General features: G+C 34.7%; 1 protein-coding gene across 1 annotated transcript in view; it reads left to right on the forward strand.

Annotated features, from left to right (window-relative positions):
* Positions 1 to 17,553, forward strand: part of LOC133328069 (serine-rich adhesin for platelets) — a 135,166-nt gene extending 117,613 nt beyond the window's left edge. The window contains exons 11-17 of the mRNA XM_061536616.1: positions 746 to 1,726; positions 5,462 to 5,565; positions 5,871 to 6,200; positions 6,817 to 7,146; positions 8,535 to 10,515; positions 12,445 to 12,593; positions 17,444 to 17,553. Of these exons, the coding sequence (XP_061392600.1) occupies positions 746 to 1,726; positions 5,462 to 5,565; positions 5,871 to 6,200; positions 6,817 to 7,146; positions 8,535 to 10,515; positions 12,445 to 12,593; positions 17,444 to 17,551 (3,983 nt within the window). The 3' untranslated portion in view covers positions 17,552 to 17,553. The remainder of the gene's footprint in view (positions 1 to 745; positions 1,727 to 5,461; positions 5,566 to 5,870; positions 6,201 to 6,816; positions 7,147 to 8,534; positions 10,516 to 12,444; positions 12,594 to 17,443) is intronic.
* The last annotated feature ends 658 nt before the right edge of the window (positions 17,554 to 18,211 follow it).

Consider the following 18,211-nt stretch of genomic DNA (forward strand, 5'->3'; position numbering starts at 1 on the left):
AATCGTGCCCAATCATTATCAAAAACTAAGATTTTTGATTAGTTCGAATTTTGGAGAAAACTCACCATACCTGATTTCTATGAAAATTAATTATTAGTTTTCCATTTAAAAGGGAAAATGAATTTAGTTTCAGTTTTTTAAAATTTTTAAATTTTTCGGTTATTTTCATTTAATTTTTAATATAAATATCCCCCACATCCCTCCATACCCCCATCCATTATTTCATAATTTACCACAGAAAATGATACTCCCCACTTATGTTTTTCTTATGTTTTGTTTTTTGACTAAACGATTTTGTTTTTCTTTTTTATTTTTCTTTCGTCTTTCTTTTTACCCCAACAAAAACCCCATATGTTTCCACAAAACCCCCTTTTTATGTTATTTGTTTGCTACAACAACAACAACCATCAACAAACAACAACTATATACAACAATACTCTGCAAATCTACAACAAACATTTATTTTATATATATAAAACCACCCGCCCCATACCGAATATTGTATCAACATCACCTTGTTGTAAATATGGCACCAACACTACGAATATATTACAACAACAATTAAATATATAAATAAAAAAACAATGCACAAATGTCCCCTACCCTATCAACTATACAAAACCAACATACTTCTTCCTTCCATATACTATATAAAAATATATACATACACCAAACACCCTTTTGCCAAATTATAAAATGCAATGGCAAACCAAAACACCCTTTGAAAAAACAAAACCTCTCTTAGACAAATGTTTCGAAGATTCTTTACAAGAATTAAATAATTTAATTGGCGAATTAGATTCTTTTCAACGTGAAATAGATGCCAGCAAGGAACAACAAAAGCAGCAGCAGGCGGCATCCTCACCCCAACAGCAGCACCAGCAACACCTCGTGAAAAATGTCAAGAACCTCTATGATGGCCTGGACGATGCCTACAATTGCAACGAAACAATGACAATAATAACTGATGATACCACTACCACCATAATCTGTGAATCCCAACAACACCAACATCAATTACACCAACAAATGGCCGATAAGGATTTCTGTACGGCCAGCAATCAAACCAACAGCAGCGGTTGTGGTACAGATATTTCCGATACAACCTCAGAGGATTGTAATGCCGATACCCGTTCCCTGACCAGTCAAACTGGTGGTGTGGTGTTGAAGACAAATTTGAAAAGTTTATCAGGCGGTGCCTATAACTCAGATTCGGAATTGAGTCGTTGTTATGTGAGTGAGACTAGCTCGATAATGGGCGGTGCCGGTGATGGTTATGAAAATCCCACATTTGCCCATTTTGCTGTGTCCTCCACATCGGGTTCACAGTGTTATGATGACAATCGTTCGGATACCATATCGCTGCAACGTCATGGTATTTATGCCGACAATCTCAGTGATAGTGGTAGTAATGTGGTGGTGATCTATGATCATCAACCACCCATGACACCGGACATAGATTATGCCAAGCAAAATTCGGAAATAGTTATGCTTCGCACGAAACCACAGCCTTACGCATTGGGACAATACGATCAGCAAGAAATGAGAGAGTTACAGCAGCTGCCCAGCAATTTGACAGAGTTGCCGTTATCGCCAACCGACTCACCCGATCATCATCAGCATGTGGCCACGGTGCAGCCGGCCAAACAGCGTCTCTCCTCGTTTCGGGCATCCAGTGAACAGTTGCAGCTATTGAATAGCCCCTCGACACCGACATCAACAAAAGGTATGAATTCAAATAAATTTCATAATGGTAATAGTTGTGACAACAACAGCAGCATCGATTTGAAACATTTGAGCCATGGTGATAATGTTGTTCATGATGTAACAGGAACAACAACAACAGCGGCCTCAAATGCAACGACAATGACACCAAATGATGGCTCTATAATACGTAAGAAATTACCACCAAAACCTCCAAGTCTATCAGTGTTTCAAGGTAATGACAAAAATGGTCATATAATCACCAGTAACAACAACATCAATAACAACAACAATCGTCGTAGCTTAAAAATGGTAGCACCACCGAGTGCAGTGAAATTAGATTTTAAAAGTGATTTAGAGGCTAAAATATTGAAACAAAAAGAAAAATTAAAGAAGCAGCAACAACAAACAAACACTACAACAACAACATCCTCATCACCTCCACACAACAATCTGCAAACCACAAATTGTGTGGCTGGTAATAGCAGCAGCAACAACAACAATCATCATCAACAACACCACCACAGTATTAATTGTAATTCCAATTGTCCCAATACCACAACAACAACTATAAAAAATAGCCTAAAATCATTATCCATGGATGTGTCCGCATCATCATCATCAATATCATGTTCTTCATCCTCCATAGTGTCAACATCAATATCATCCTCATCTGTGTATGCTAGCAATAGAGAAACTTTATCATCATCATCAATATCATCTGTAGTGACACCTACAAATCATAACCATGCTCACCATCATCCTTCTTCTCAAAACAATCATCATCATCACCATTTAAATTTGAATACCTCAAATAGCTCTACTCACATTTATTCCAAATCGCCCTTAACAGCTTCTTCGTCGTCGAAAGCCTCGTCTGTACCACCAATGCCATCATCATCATCTACAAAATCGGCTCGTCCAACGCCATTATCATCATTAAATGTTGTTACACCACCATTACCACCTCCTATACCACAGCCACCAACAGCATCATCCCACAACCAGCAACAAGATAGTGTGTCGTCATCATCTTCTTCTACTTCTATGTTGTGTAATAATAACAATACATCCCCTGTACTTCCATCCAATATTGCCAAGCCGAGCATTACGCCCAGACCAGCTTCATTATCGTCGGGTTTGTGTTCCTCAATTTTTTGTCAATAATTTTTGGTTTTTGTTTTAAAAAATTTCAATTTGGGTTTGTTTGATATTTGTTTGTGTTGGTCTAAAATGTTGTGTTTATACTAAAATATAAAAATTATTGTATTTGGTTTTTTGGATTTTTTTGTATTAAATAATTCTCATTTACTTTATTGAGTTACAATTTTGCTTTAATTTGGATTTTGGGCTAATAATATTCTAAAAATGGGTTTTGAGACAAGGTATCAATATTTTTTGAAATAAAATACACCTGTCTCACCTCTGCTCTTAACCTGGTCTCTGCTCTTTCAAACCTGGTGTTTGGCTTCCTTAACCACCCCCCTCTCCCCCAGAATGTATTGTGTGTTCGTTTTGTCCTAACCAAAGCTTTGTCTAACCTGGTGAAATGTCTAACTTTTCATACCCCCGTTGTTTCTTCTAACTATTCCCCCAACTATATAACCTTTTATATATGTGTACATTATAAAAAACTGTTTTCAGATCGTATCAGCTATTTTGTATATCATTCATCAATTACACTTTTTTACACAATTGAAATACATACAGACAGAATCATTTCATTTTCCCCCTATCCCTATACACAATGAATATTTTAATTAAAACAAATTAAAATACACTACACACACACTCACACATTTGTATAATAAAACAAAAATCAATAAATCATCAAACGTATACATACATACCAATAAATAATTATATGTGTGTGTATGATGTTGTCAAGTGTAATTTATAAACGGAATAATTTAAACAAACTGCAAGCAAGAATGATTATGTGTGCATATCAAAATAAATAATCTCTCCTCTCAAATAAGCCTTATTTCAAATAGCAGCCTGTGTTTAATCTAATCTAAAACAAAATAATAACACCAGCATTATCATGATATTAAAACCATAAGCAATGAGACGGAACAAGAACAAGAAAAACAAAAAAAAACATTAAAGGATTATGAGAAAATTTCCCATCTAATTGTGTCATGGTTAATTAAAATTGATATCGAAATTATAGCATACTTTTAGGAAATTTCAAAATCTTGTATTAATTAAAATTATTACATACTTTTAGGGGCAAAATCTATGCAGCACTTAAATGAGGAGTCTATAGATGAGCTGGAGTAGAATTCATTCGTAGACAAGCTAAAGAGAGAGCCTTTATAAACGAGCTAAGAAAGTATTTATAGACGAGCTGAGGGAGTTTTTATAGACGAGTTGAAGTGAGTCTTTATAGACGAGTTGAAGTGAGTCTTTATAGACAATCTGAAGGGAGTCTTTATAGACGGGCTGAAAGAGGCTTTAAAGACTGACTGAAGGGAAGGGAGCTGGAGTGAGTCTTTATAGACGAGCTGGAGTGAGTCTTTATAGACGAGCTGGAGTGAGTCTTTATAGATGAGCTGAAGTGAATCTTTATAGACGAGCTGAAGGCAGTCTTTATAAACAAACAGAAGGCAGTCTTTATAGACGAGCTGAAGGCAGTCTTTGTAGACGAGCTGAGGGGATTTTGTGAAGACGACCTAGAATATGACGATACTGGTTAAGCTGAACCTCAGGGAATATTTAGACGACGAATGAGAGTGAGAAGCTTAGGAAGTCTATGTAAACGAACGGAAGCAGATGTGTCTTTATAAATTAGTCGTATGAGTCTTTAGAGACTAACTGAAGAAGATTCAATAGTTGAATTGAAGGAGTGTATTTAGGCGAACTAAAGGAAGTTTTCTCTGTAGATTAGTTGTAATTCAGGAAGCCTATAGATGAACTGATTGGACAGTGATCTTTTAAAGATCCAAACCAGCTCGTTTTAAAGAATTCCCAAATAGCTGTTCTTTTATAAAGACTCGCTGAAGACTAGCTGAAGGGAAGGAACTTTTTTTATAGGTCAACTCCTTTATCGTCAATATCTAATAAAAAATCTCGTATGCCTACAACAATCGTCTCTAATTATAACTGATTTGGATGAAACACCACCACAATGGCCTCCACTCAATCCTAGCCCACAGCAACAGTATTCCACAAAGCACCACAATGAAATCCAACTCTAATAAAAGGATATATTGAGGGACTGATGGTAGTACTTATAGATTTGAAACTAAAAACTTAGATTTTTTGAAAAAAAAAAACATACTCGAGCTAAATATAATCTGAAGGTAAAAGTCCTAACATACATGAGTCTTTATATAGACTAAAGATGTAGCATACTTTTAGGTGTTATATTTTTGGATGTATTATTTTTATTAAGTTATATTACGATTTATCAGATTTTTGGGAATTAAACCAAACTTTTCCTTTAAAAAGGTTTTTGCTAAACTTTTAAAAAAAATGCTCCACAAACTTATATAAAAAATTTCAAAATCTTTTAATGTTTTTGTTTGTTTTTCGTCTTCTGTTCCACATATCAAATGGCAAAGTAAATCTGTATAACTCAATAACTATGAGAATGAAGTAATTATGGTGTCTTGTCTAACATGTATATTTGCATAACAAAATCTCTAACAGTCAACGCTGTTATTTACCACAAATTAAAACAACTAATATAAATTTCTTTAAATTAATATAAAAAAATCTTTTTACTAATTCTTAAATTTATATTACCAAACAGGATCGACACGCATTGCACGAAGATCTTCGGTTAATACTGCCAAACCACCACCGCCAATTAGACGCAGTTCATCAGTAACACCTAGTCCAAATACACCAACAACGGTAAGTTTATTATTGATAAGAAAATTTTAAATTTTAAAGCTCAATATGTGGAATGAGAGATTTGAAATCTGCCCTTTGGATTGGTGTAAATACGATAGAAGAAAAAATTCCAAACTTTCCAAAACCAAAAATAAACTCACAAAAACACAACTCTAATCTCTTTATTCTCTAAAACACACATTTACACACTCAAATATCTTTGTTTTATTTTTAATAATTACTTTTTATTTGTTTTAATTTTGTTGTGTTTCTTTTTAATTTTTTTCGTTATTTTCCCTTTAAAATAAAAACCACCACAATTATAGCCAACGAATGCAAGCAACACAAATTTATTACAAGCCCATTCGTTGAATACTTCTACTGAAAATTTACCACCACCACCGGCCTATCTCTTGGATGGACGTCAAACGACACCAAATAATCAACAGCAACAACAACCACCTCCACCACCGGTTGGTATGCCTAGTTCTTCGTTAAAGGTTTCGGATACGGTAAAAGCTTTATCAGCTGGCCTGAGACATCAACCAGCTTCACCACAAACTTTAAGACGTCTGCAACAACAACAGCAGCAACAACAACAAATGGTAACATCGCCACCACCAATGTTGCCAAGTGCAACACAATCCATGTTACAGGTGAGGAGAGGTGGTCACGCTTATATCCAAAACAAAAATATCTTCATCTTCATTTGGAAATGGATTTTGAGCTTTGTTTCGCCATTAGAAAATCTGGTGAAATGTTGTAACAAAATAATGTTTCTTTCTTTACATTAGTTGGAGCTTTTCTTCTATATAATTCATTATATATCATTTCATTTTTAACTTTATTTCTTTCTATATTATTTTATTTTGTATTTTTAATTTCTTTTTTCTTTCTTTCTTTTATGGCTTTTTGATCTTCACCTAAATACACCATCATCATCATCTTCACCATCACCACAATACACCACCACACCTGTAACCATTATCTATATATTTACCACCTACCTACCCTATAAACGCACAGACTCCTTTAAATCACTATCATCATGATCTATATTCACCCATCCTAACCGCACCTGCTTCACCCATTATCTTGCCAATGCATGACGAGCCCGACTATGATGCTTATTATGACACTTATGTTGAAGTACAACCATATGATCTAGAAGCTAGTCCTAGTCCTAGTCCCGCCACTGCTATAATACATAATCCAATCATTTCGTCCTCCAACAACCACAACAATAATACAATTCCCAAAATTTATCCACAGCAACCGAGACAATATCACCATCAATATACCAAATCTTCTCCGGTGCTTTTATCTCCAATATTGAGTAAAAAATCTCGTACGCCTACACCCCCAACACCACCACCCATAAATCGTTCTTTAATTATAACCGATTTGGATGAAACACCACCACCTTTGCCACCACCCAATCCCAGCCAACAGCAACACTATTCCACAAATCAACAACAGTTACGCTATCAACAGCAACAGTTGTCATCGAATTATAGCCACCAACAACAACAACAAATGCAGCATCAAAATTATTATGATAATAATGGTGATGCCATCGTTTATGGTTCCAAATCACCAACTGTAAGTCAAGTGCTAGTAGAAAATTGCTACACATGTTGCATTCCATCAGAAAAACAAAAAATAGAATTGAGTTCATGTTTGTCAGCAAAAAAATTAACCTCAAAACTAACCAGTCATACCATATTTGTTAACTAATCCTGTTCACCAAAAAAATCAAACCAATTTAAAAAACCAACATGTTCTTAAAGAAGGGAAGGAAAAGAATCTGAAAGGAGTCTTCAGAGACAAGTAGCAGAGATATTTATAGACGAGTTGTAGTGGGTCTTTGTAGACGAGCTGAAGGGAGTCCTTATAGACGAGTCTTTATAGGCGAGCTAAAGGGAGTCTTTATAGACGAGCTAAGGGAGTCTTTCATACACGATCTGAAGGGAATCTTTCATAGAGGAGCTGAAGTGAGTCTTTCATAGGCAAACTGAAATGAATTTTTATAGAAAAGCTGACGGATGTCTATAGAAGGGGTGATGGAAGGCTCCATAGACGAGCTGAGGGAAGTAAAAGAGAGGTTTATAGACGAGCTGAAGGGAGTCCTTTAGAGGAGTCTTTATAGTTCTTATAGTCCAAATATATAGCATACTTTTAGGCGACAGGTGCTACTCATGCATACTAGACAGAATGTAGAACAGTTTGCAGCAACGACAGTTCCATTGAAGCGGATTCCTGCTTCTTCTTTGATCTCAATCTCTTCACTGACACATGTCTTTGAGACTGATTTGATTTTTATAGACAAACTGTCCCTTTACATGAGGTGGATAGTCTATAGAAGGGGTGATGGAACATGCTTGCTTATTAAATTTGTGTCTTCGTCAACAGATTGTCCTCCCATATACCTTTCTGTACGGTTCCTCTTTGGCAGCGGGGATTTCCAATTCCATTTCTCCTCAGTAGATGTTTTCCTCTGCAGAAACGGTTTATCGGGTGATGCCAATGTCGGTATCGAAGTTTCCATATCTGTACACTTGACATTCTTGTTTACAATACCTGAAGGTCACAGCTGCCTAGAGGATAACAATTTTATTTCCGTGATATAAAAAAGTCTTCCTCTGAGTCGGTCTGAGTGCTTTTCTGAATGTTGACTGTTAAACAATAATGTGATAATATTGAAACGAACCCCCTGTATCAAGTGGTAAATTTATTGATACGACTAACTTTTTTTATCCTGCAACTAACACTAAAAACTACACAACAATTTTTAAAACTACACACCCATTTTTAACACGAAAGTTTTGGAATGAATATTTTTATTACGCTTACCCAGCTTAACATTGTCACAATAACCAATCTGTTACATATTGAAAATAACATTTGTTTTTATGTTGATTACAATTCCATTTCACAAATATTTTTAATTCGCTTTATTCTTTCTTTATCTTTCTCTCTTGCATTTCCAGTCATTTCGCACTTCATCACCCGGCGGCATCTATGCACAACCGAAAATTCTAAATAATATGTCGAGTTTTCGTACAAATAGCCCCGGTCCGAACAATGGTCATCAGACGCCAACAACACAGTCGCATGTACCAGCTCAACCAAAAACCAATCCTAATCTAATAGCTCAATTAAATGCCCGACTAAATAGTAAACAACAGAACAGCAACAGTGATGGCATCTATGGAGTCTCGCAGCAGAGTAGCAGGGAACGATCGGATGATATTTATATGCGCAATTATGGACAACAGCAGCAGCAACAAATGTCGCCTCATGTATCACAGCAACAGCAGCAAACCTACGACGGTAAATTTATTGAAAATTCTAAAATAAAATTATATGGTAGTTTTAGCACTTCATCATCAACACAACAATTGTCATCAGCATCATCTTCATCGTCGGCAACAACAACATCATCTTCATCCAAAACATTAGTACACAAACAAAATCAGCAACATCAGACATCATCTTCTTCATCTACTTCTCATACCAATTCCACCGCCACAACACATCTCACAGCCTCGGCTAGTTTTAATGCTTCACCACATTTTCCACTCTCCTCATCGACATCATCGTTATTATCCAAAGTATCGTCCTTTGCCAAAGAATCCAATTCGTCTGGTATTTCAGTGAAGGCCAAACATCATCATCATAGTACTGCTAGTAGTAGCTCTTCCCATAATTCTTCCAATGCGTCTTCTTCTTCTTCAACTGTAAATACTGTAAACTCTTCTTCTACCGCTTCTCACTATCATCCTCCTATCAATAATTCCTCAAAACAAAATGCAGCCGCTGAAACAAACGCCAATGCCAATAATCCATTGTATCAAACGAATCCGAATTCATATAATTCTTCTCAATATTATGCGCCTAAACATATAACAGCTGCTGGCCACCATCATCCCACTGCCAATAATCAGCAGCAGCAACATCATCAGCAACAACAGCGACAGCAGCCGCCTTTGTCTCAGTCCCCTCAATTGCCAGCCCATCAGTCGATATCACATTACCAAAGTGGTGGCCATCAATCGCAGCAGCAGCAGCAACAGCCACATTATACGTGTCCCCCACCGCTTGAAGATCCACCTCCACCACCAATTCATGGCAATAACAATTCAGCTACCATGCCTAAACGTGGTATCAATCATCATCATCACCATAATCAGCAGCAGCAGCAAGCCCATGCCACCACAAATTTGGCTTCATATGCTGCGGCTTCTTCATCGGCCACTTTGCCCAGAAATATGATGCAACAACAACAACGTTTACATCTGCAGCAGCAACAACAGCAAAGCCACTATGGTACTACCCAAGGAGCCCAACAGCAACAATATCACGCCCCGGCCGCCATATCCGCAGGCCATCAACAGGATCAACAGCGTCAGCAACAGCAGCAGCAATATCAGGCGCCACAGAATATTAGCCAAAGGCCACCAATGCCACTGCCACATCACTCAAACCAGCAACAACAACAACAGACACAACAATATCAACAACCAACACCACCATCCTCTGCTGCCGGTGGCAATAGGCAAAGGACAATTTCTAGCTCTTCGGTGGCAACAAACAAGCAACAACAGCCACCACAACAACCACCAATACCCTCACGCCATTCCAGTGTTCAACAGAAAATATTTGTAGCCACCAATCCGTTCATACAAACCACCACAATACACTGCCAGTCACCCGGTGCGGGTGGTGCATCATCCGTCCATTCTCAGCCGGCATCGCCGATTTGTAATTCCCCCACACCCTCGTCCATAGCCAGTATATATGGTACCAGTGGTCGACGTAGTAGTGGTGGTGGCAGTGCAGCCGCCATGAGTGGTGGAGGCGGCAACAGCGGTGGCCACTATGATTCTGGTAATGGTGGATCCTCCATATATTACAATCATCATCATAATCATCATCAGCCACAGACGACATTTACCACGGCCAATACAAGTGAGATAACGACGTTTGTTATGCCTGCAATTTTGTTTTGAGTTTGACGTTTGTTCTCAGTTTGTTTTGAATTTTTCTTCAACAAAATGAGATTTTATTTTCATTTGAGTTTAATTTTTGTGAATTACGTTTCTTTCCACCTCGTTATCATTATCATCAGGAGAGAAACATTTTTGTTGATTTTTTCTGCATGCTGCTTTGGTTTTCTTGTTCAGTTTTGTTATAAATTATTTTTTAAAAAATTTAAAAAACATTTCTTATGACGCTGCCAAAACCACTAGGCCAACAAATTTGGGCCACCACAAATTAAAAACTGCCGCTGCATTTTGTACAAAAAAGAAAATATACCAACCTGTGAAATCTCTGACCTAACTTCGCATTTCCTAATTTCATGCTCCCCTTTCAAACTTTGTCATAATTATTGTAGTAATATTTTCATTCATTCATCAATCATTTGACATTAGCACAATTTTAGAAAAATTGTATATTGTATTTAAAATTTTAATTATTTAATGCACTTCCCTGTACTACAAGTGTCCAAAATTTGCATTTATGTTCTTCTATAAAAAATTTTCTTTCATTTGCCATCATTTTCTGAGTGTGGTGAGTTTCTTTCGAAATTCATCATACCTTGCAAATAACGGAATATGATAAAAAAGTCGTTTGCGATCACATATCAAACTTTATTTGACTTCAAATTGTGAATCTATACCACCTTTATGGTGATTTGAAATTTGAAAATGAATTTACATGTTTATAGATACTATGTACAGAACTCCTGCTTTCATTCGCCATAATTATTTGAGTGTGGTGAATTTCATATGAAACTCACCACACCTTAAAAAGTATTGGAATGACATAAAAATCATTTACGATTCTTTAAAAAATATTTTTAATTCTTTTAGAATTTATATTCATTAATTATGACACCTTTACGGCGAATTGAAAATTGCATATGACTTTTAATGTTTATTTATGTTATGCGCAGAACGTCTGCTTTCATTTGCCACCATTTCTGAAGTGTGGTGAATTTCATATATAATTCACCACCTCTCAAAAAATGTGGGGTTGGCATAAATAATCATTTACGATTACATGTAAAATGTCATTTATTCGTTTTGAGTTCAATTTCGTTAAATATGATGCCTTTGCGGCGAATTGAAAATTGACCATTTCGTTAAATGTTCATTTATGTTATGTACATATGGCTTGCTTTCATTTGCCACCAATTTTGGGGTGTGGTGAATTTCTTTTGGAACTCACCACACCTCGAAAACGATCGGATTTGCATAAAAATCGTTTATGATATAAAATATTATTAATTCGTTTCAGGTTAGAAATCTTTAATTATGTTGCCTTTATGGCGAATTGAAAATTGCTAACTTCCTTAAAGATTAATTTATGTTATGCACATATCGCCTGCTTTCATTTGCCACCAATTTTGGGGTGTGGTGAATTTTTTTTTGGAACTCACCATACCTGGAAAATCATTGTTTATGGTTATTCCATACCATTAAAGTGTATATAAAGTCAATATCAATGATTTTGAATAGCCAAATACCTCATAATTGCCAAAATCGAAATATTAAATATCTGTTTACGTTTTTTGTATTTTTTGTCAGTTGACCTCCATAATTTTGATTAATTATTTTTTAATATCTACTTCTCTACTTTTGGAATTATTATATTACCAACTGTACATAAATTTTGTTCGTTGATTCCTAACATTTTATTTTTATTTCCTAAAAAAGCACACAATAATTTTGGGTTTTTGTTATGTTATGATTTGATATTTTAAAATTTTTTGATTGTCAATTGAGTTATTTAACACGCTTGTTTTTTATATCTCTCAAAAACCACATTCTAAACTCAATATTTGTTTTTGTTTCTTCACCTCCAACAAAAAAACAACCAAACGATATATTTTAGATTATACCAGCACAAATATTGATAAATCTGGTATGACACGAGCGAAAGCAAAAGCTGAATTCTTAGAAAATCTCAATCAAAAATTGGCTAAACAAAGTCTTTCAGGTCGAGCCTTTGCTGTACGTAATTTAATTAATAGCAAAGCATTGGTAAGTAATAAAACACCTAAGGATTAAAAAAAAACGTAAAATAATAGAAGCAAAATTAGTTAAAAAAAAACTCTAATTGGTTGCCATTAGAAGAGAGCACGTTTAAAATATTTTTTCTTGTAATTTTTCCCCACCTCTTTGTAATTCTATATATTTTTTAATATTTTATTTTTGTTTTCTTTTTTTAATATTTTTCGGTATTATTGAATCTCTTCTACCACCACCCCTCTTATCCTCAACATCAAATCTGAAATGTATTTTTCTATGATTTCTTGTGTGTGTGCGTGCGTGTGTATATTACTATACGTTGTGATTGTAATGTAAATTGAAATTGTAGATGTATCAAAATACACAACATCTTAAACGTCCAAGTGCACAATATCGCAATTTACCTTTAATTGCCGATACAAATTCATCTTCGGCCACTATCTCCGATGAAGCATTGTAGAGTAAAAAATAAATATAAAGTAAAGGTATTTTTATTTTCTGATTTTTGTTTTTCATGGTTTATAGCTTGCTTGCGGCTTTTCATTAACTCGTTCTCACTTCCTCTCTCTCACAAAGGTTTTTACATCATTCAATTCTAAACCCGAAAATATTCATAATTTAATATCATTTTAGATTTATTAGAAAGGTGTGATTTGTATTATCACACCACCACACCTTCAACAATATATCCATTTCATGCAAATTATGCTATTTAATAATCTATAATCCCACTACAATCATTTTTTGATACCATAACAATCCACCAGATATGTAAATATAATTTTAAACAACTAAACTGAAAATCATAATTAAAACATGTAATTATTTCCTTCATTTATTATTAGGGATTTGTTAACACATTAGAGTGTTATTATTGTATACCATTATGAAAATAAATCGGTCATCACATCTTAAACAATATAGGTAATAAATTTGTTTGGTATATCCCTGTGAAACATCTGACGAAGAATAAAATTGTTTGTAGTTTCAGAAGCTGGAATTTTAATTAAAATCGCCTTTTATGACTTCAAATTGCATTTATGAAAATATATAAAAAAAACTTTCAATTCATGATTAAAATCTGGCATAATGGATTCTGATAATGTAAAAGTCAGTCCAGAGAGTTTTCAATATACATATGTCCCATATAATTGTCCCGACCTATTTTGTAAGACTTGCCAAACGGCTTACAACTTTTGGATTACTTTTTATTAATGTTCGAAGAATTTGTTCAAATTCCGTCAATTTAAACGTGTCAACGCCAATATTGTACAAACATATTTTTGACCTTAACAACTGACCTTCTGTAGGAAACAGTCCTATTATTATTACCTCTAACATAAGATGGAGCTTACATTAAATTTATCATTCCCTTTGCAACCCAACCGAACACCCCATAAAAAATAAAATTTCATGTCTGCCTGTTTAAATCACGATAGAGCTCGGTCCCCTATGTTTACGGTCGGCCTCCTTTTAATGATGCCTTCATTTTTTGATATTAAGGGGAATTTGGATACGTTTTCAACAGAATTTGCTCTAATTTGATTTTTTGGGTTATCAGGGGCTGTAAAATCTTCCTAACTTACTTACCTTCTTACTTAGCTGGCTTGTGACAGAACTTTCGTTCCATAAGCCGAGCTTCGGTCTTTTCTTTTGTGCAGATTTTCTAATTTGAAAGACCATATTCGGCAATGTTATCTTCCACTTGATCTTTCCATCTTTTTCGTGCCCTTCCCCTTCTGCGTGAACCATCAGCTGTTTTGCTTTTATATGCCTTCCGGGCTGGGGCATCTTCATCCATACTCACAACATGACCTAACCAACGTAGTCGCTGCAGCTCAATACGTCTAACAATGGCGATGTCCGAGAATAGCTGGTACAACTTATGGTTTATTCGTCGGCGATAGTCACCGTCAACGCAGATCGGCCCATAGATCTTTCGGAGAATTTTTCTCTCAAACACTCCAAGAGCTGCCTCATCTGCTTGCGCAAGTACCCATGCTTTAGATCCATATAACAGCACGGGTAGTATCAGCGTCTTGTAGAGTGTGAGTTTGGTCTGGCGGGAGGTGGTCTTGCTTTTGAGTTGTTTGCTCAGACCATAGTAGCATCTGTTGGCCACCACCATCCTTCTCCAAATTTCAAAACTGATGTCATTCGTTTTGTTTATGGCGGTACCAAGGTATATAAAATCTTCGACTACCTCGAAGCTGTGGTTTTTAAGTTCCACAGTTGGTCTGAGTCTACTGGACGTCTTGCGCATTGATACCATCAAATCTTCCTAACCAAAATGTTTAATATCGGTTTACTTTTTGGTATAGCTCCCATATAACGGTACAGTCTCATTTTCGGTATTTTGAAGGCTTAGATTAGAACTGTAAACCAGTGAGCGGGGCAGAATAGTTGGACAGGACCGACCATATGATACCCTGGGCAGTACACTCTTGATCGATTCACAGCTCATTTTTGCTGCTATGTCATTTGTTCCGAATAATTTTTTCCAGAGTAAAAATTTAAGCCATACGATTAAAATTTCGCTATTTTACACACAAGAGTCTTGGTTCAGTTGACCCTCTACATATTTCCCGACTCTTTTTAAAAAAGCAATTCTAAATTATTGGCCAAATTCCTTATCCGTGTATAATTTGTGATGCTCGGCATACAATAAAGGCCGCTAGAGCGACTAGGAGACTTAACAATAATAAAGCTTTAGGATCATTTCATTCCCCAAATATCATCTGATAAACACAAAAATGTTGTAGGTGTCGTCCTTTATGATAAGGTAAACTTCATAGCGATCCGCGAAACATTTTCACCTTCTAGTCTGGTAATGGTAAACGGTAAATCATATCAAAATAATTATACACATGTATTTATATTAGTACAACTCACACATCCAACGACATACCCCAATACAAATGGTACCAATTTAAAGGTCAACAACTTCTCTGGAATACACTATCAGCTTCTCGGACCAACGTCCTCCAGGACTAAATATATACGCCATCGAATGAACATTTTATCATTTTTCACAAAAAAGTCTGACCCGCTAAATATTGACCCATCTCCATCAAAACAGTTATGCTGATTCTATGGGAGATTTAAAAACAGAAAAAATAAAGTTTTTGGTCCATTTCATCAACTGAATGTTAACCTATCATTACCAAAAACAATAGGGGAATACCTTGGCGGGTTCTCGCCAAGGTATTCCCCTACTTGCAAATTTCGTGACAATTGGTCCATAACTGTGGCCTGTGTGGACGGAAGGACACACTTGTCTATATCGACTCAGCTAGTCGAGATACAACGATCGACATACTAAATGGTGGGTCTGTGACCGATATTTCTCTGTGTTACAAACTCTTAGGGTCACACAAAGCTATAATACCCTGAAAACATAACGACGAAAAAGAGGCGCAATGACTCGAAATATAAAGATGATATGTTTCACAATACAAAATTTTCATTTGATTTTATTTAAGACGTCTCATATCAAAAAGTAGTGTCATGTATCAACGATTTCGCATAATTTATTCATAATAATTGGCCAAATAAGGCTTTGTGTACATGTAGGAATTTAGATAAATAAATCCTGCCGCAATCCCTTTCTGGGATTTTGATATACCCCCAAAAGGAATTTTTCGCCCCAGACCATGAGCTCGATTTTTTTCATAGTATTATTGATTATATGATCACCTAATTCACATACCCATACTAGTATTTAGTATTATTTAGTCGGTCCCATCCGACTATACAAATATCAGATATTTGTCAAATTATCGGAATTTTTATCTTGCAACAATTAAACGCACATATAAACATATAATGTAAACTTTAACACTAGAAAGACGGGAATTTTGTATATACCTATACTGCCTAAAATCGGTCAAAATGACTTCATTCTGAAAGAATTTTTATTTTGTAAAGAAATTTTTTTTAACTTATTTATTAATATTTTTTACATTATTTACAATCATACAAAACGTTGTTATAATTTGTTTTATGCGGGAGGGCTCTCGAGTTTCCCTTTATAAAAAATAAGGACGCGGACAAAAGGTTAAAAAAAGAGGAAGTCTTTACTCTAAGAGTGAAATCGACTGGAAATATAAAATTTATTTTTCCCGATTTGTGTGTTCGTTTGTGTTTCTAGAGTATCAAATGGGTTTCGGTGTTGTTGTACTGATCTGGTAATATAAGAAAAGCACTTTATACAATAATAAAAGTGGTTTGATTATTTAATATTTCAAAAAGGTCAAAATGACCGCTTTTAGGCAATATAGGTATAGCACATGTGAATACGGGGAATGAAAGGGGGGAGGAAGCAGCTACTATGATTAATAAACGTAGTTCTATGTGGTAGAAAAAGTCACCAAATTTTAAAAAGCTGGGTCTTAATATACACATTTGTTTTTGTACTTGAAATTGAAAAACGGTCAAAATGACTGCCTTCGGCTACCTAGTGTTAAAATTATACATGTATGTGTACTCGTTTTCATTTTTTAGAACACCTTAAAGTATTTGTAAAATATTTCCTCCTCGATATATGTTTTGTTTATATTTCTTCTCCTTACAGCTTGTTTTTAATCTATATATGTAACAATTCATGTATTTTGTTTTATATTATCGTTTCTTTATTTTGAAATTATTATCATCATTCCCCCTTCATAGCAGCATATAACCTCTATAAACAATATATCATCTGTTTTAATTTTGTTCATAAATAATTTGTAAAGTTTGTGTATATTTATGATTGCATCGTTGCCTTGTGGTATATATTATTTTCAATAAACATTTACTAAACAATAATCTCTTTTTTCTTTCTTTTTTCAATTATTTTTTATATTAAAAAAACATTTCTTTAGCCGGATCCCCGTATCTGTCATGAATCCTTGATGGATCAAATAAAACGTGGGGCAACATTAAAACGCAACCAAAAAATCAATGATCGCAGTGCTCCGAAAATCTATTAAAAGTTCAACACAACCAACCGTCTCTATAAGAAAAAAATGAAGAAGAAGCCAACAACACTCCCAATGTCTTGGAATTAACTAAAAAAAACTAAATAACCATATCCCCAAAAAATCGTAATATTATTATTTAATTTATACAACAAAAAGAAAACTACTCTTTATATATATTTATGTGTGTATGTGTTTTTGTAAAGGAAGTCATAATTAGTCTCTCCTCTCCAATTCTAAACAATATACCGCCATGCGGTTCAATTTTTTATATATATACATTTACATATTATACAATTACCTATATATATATATATTTCTTAGCTATAGAATTAACATTTTACAAAAACAAAAAAAAAAAAGCAAAAACAAACAATACGAGCAAAACAATAATAAGATTAACGCAAAAAAAAACAAAAACAAAAGAACTAAACATATATCCTCTCTAATGAAGAAAAAACAACACAAAACATATGAACTAAATTTAATTTGCTAAAAAAGAGTTTGAATTCGAAAAGTTTGAAACTATTTTACAATTAAACTCAAAAAAGCGAAAATAAAATAATAATTTTAAATATAATCAATACATGAAAAATACTACTATTATACATATACATACACAATTAATAGAATTAAAAAAAAAGAAAAACAAAAACACTTTCGTAAAAATTA

This window comes from Musca vetustissima, unplaced genomic scaffold (assembly GCF_032173495.1).
Source record: "Musca vetustissima isolate MV318-11 ecotype Yass unplaced genomic scaffold, APGP_CSIRO_Mvet_v1 utg16224, whole genome shotgun sequence".
Lineage (NCBI taxonomy): Eukaryota > Metazoa > Arthropoda > Insecta > Diptera > Muscidae > Musca > Musca vetustissima.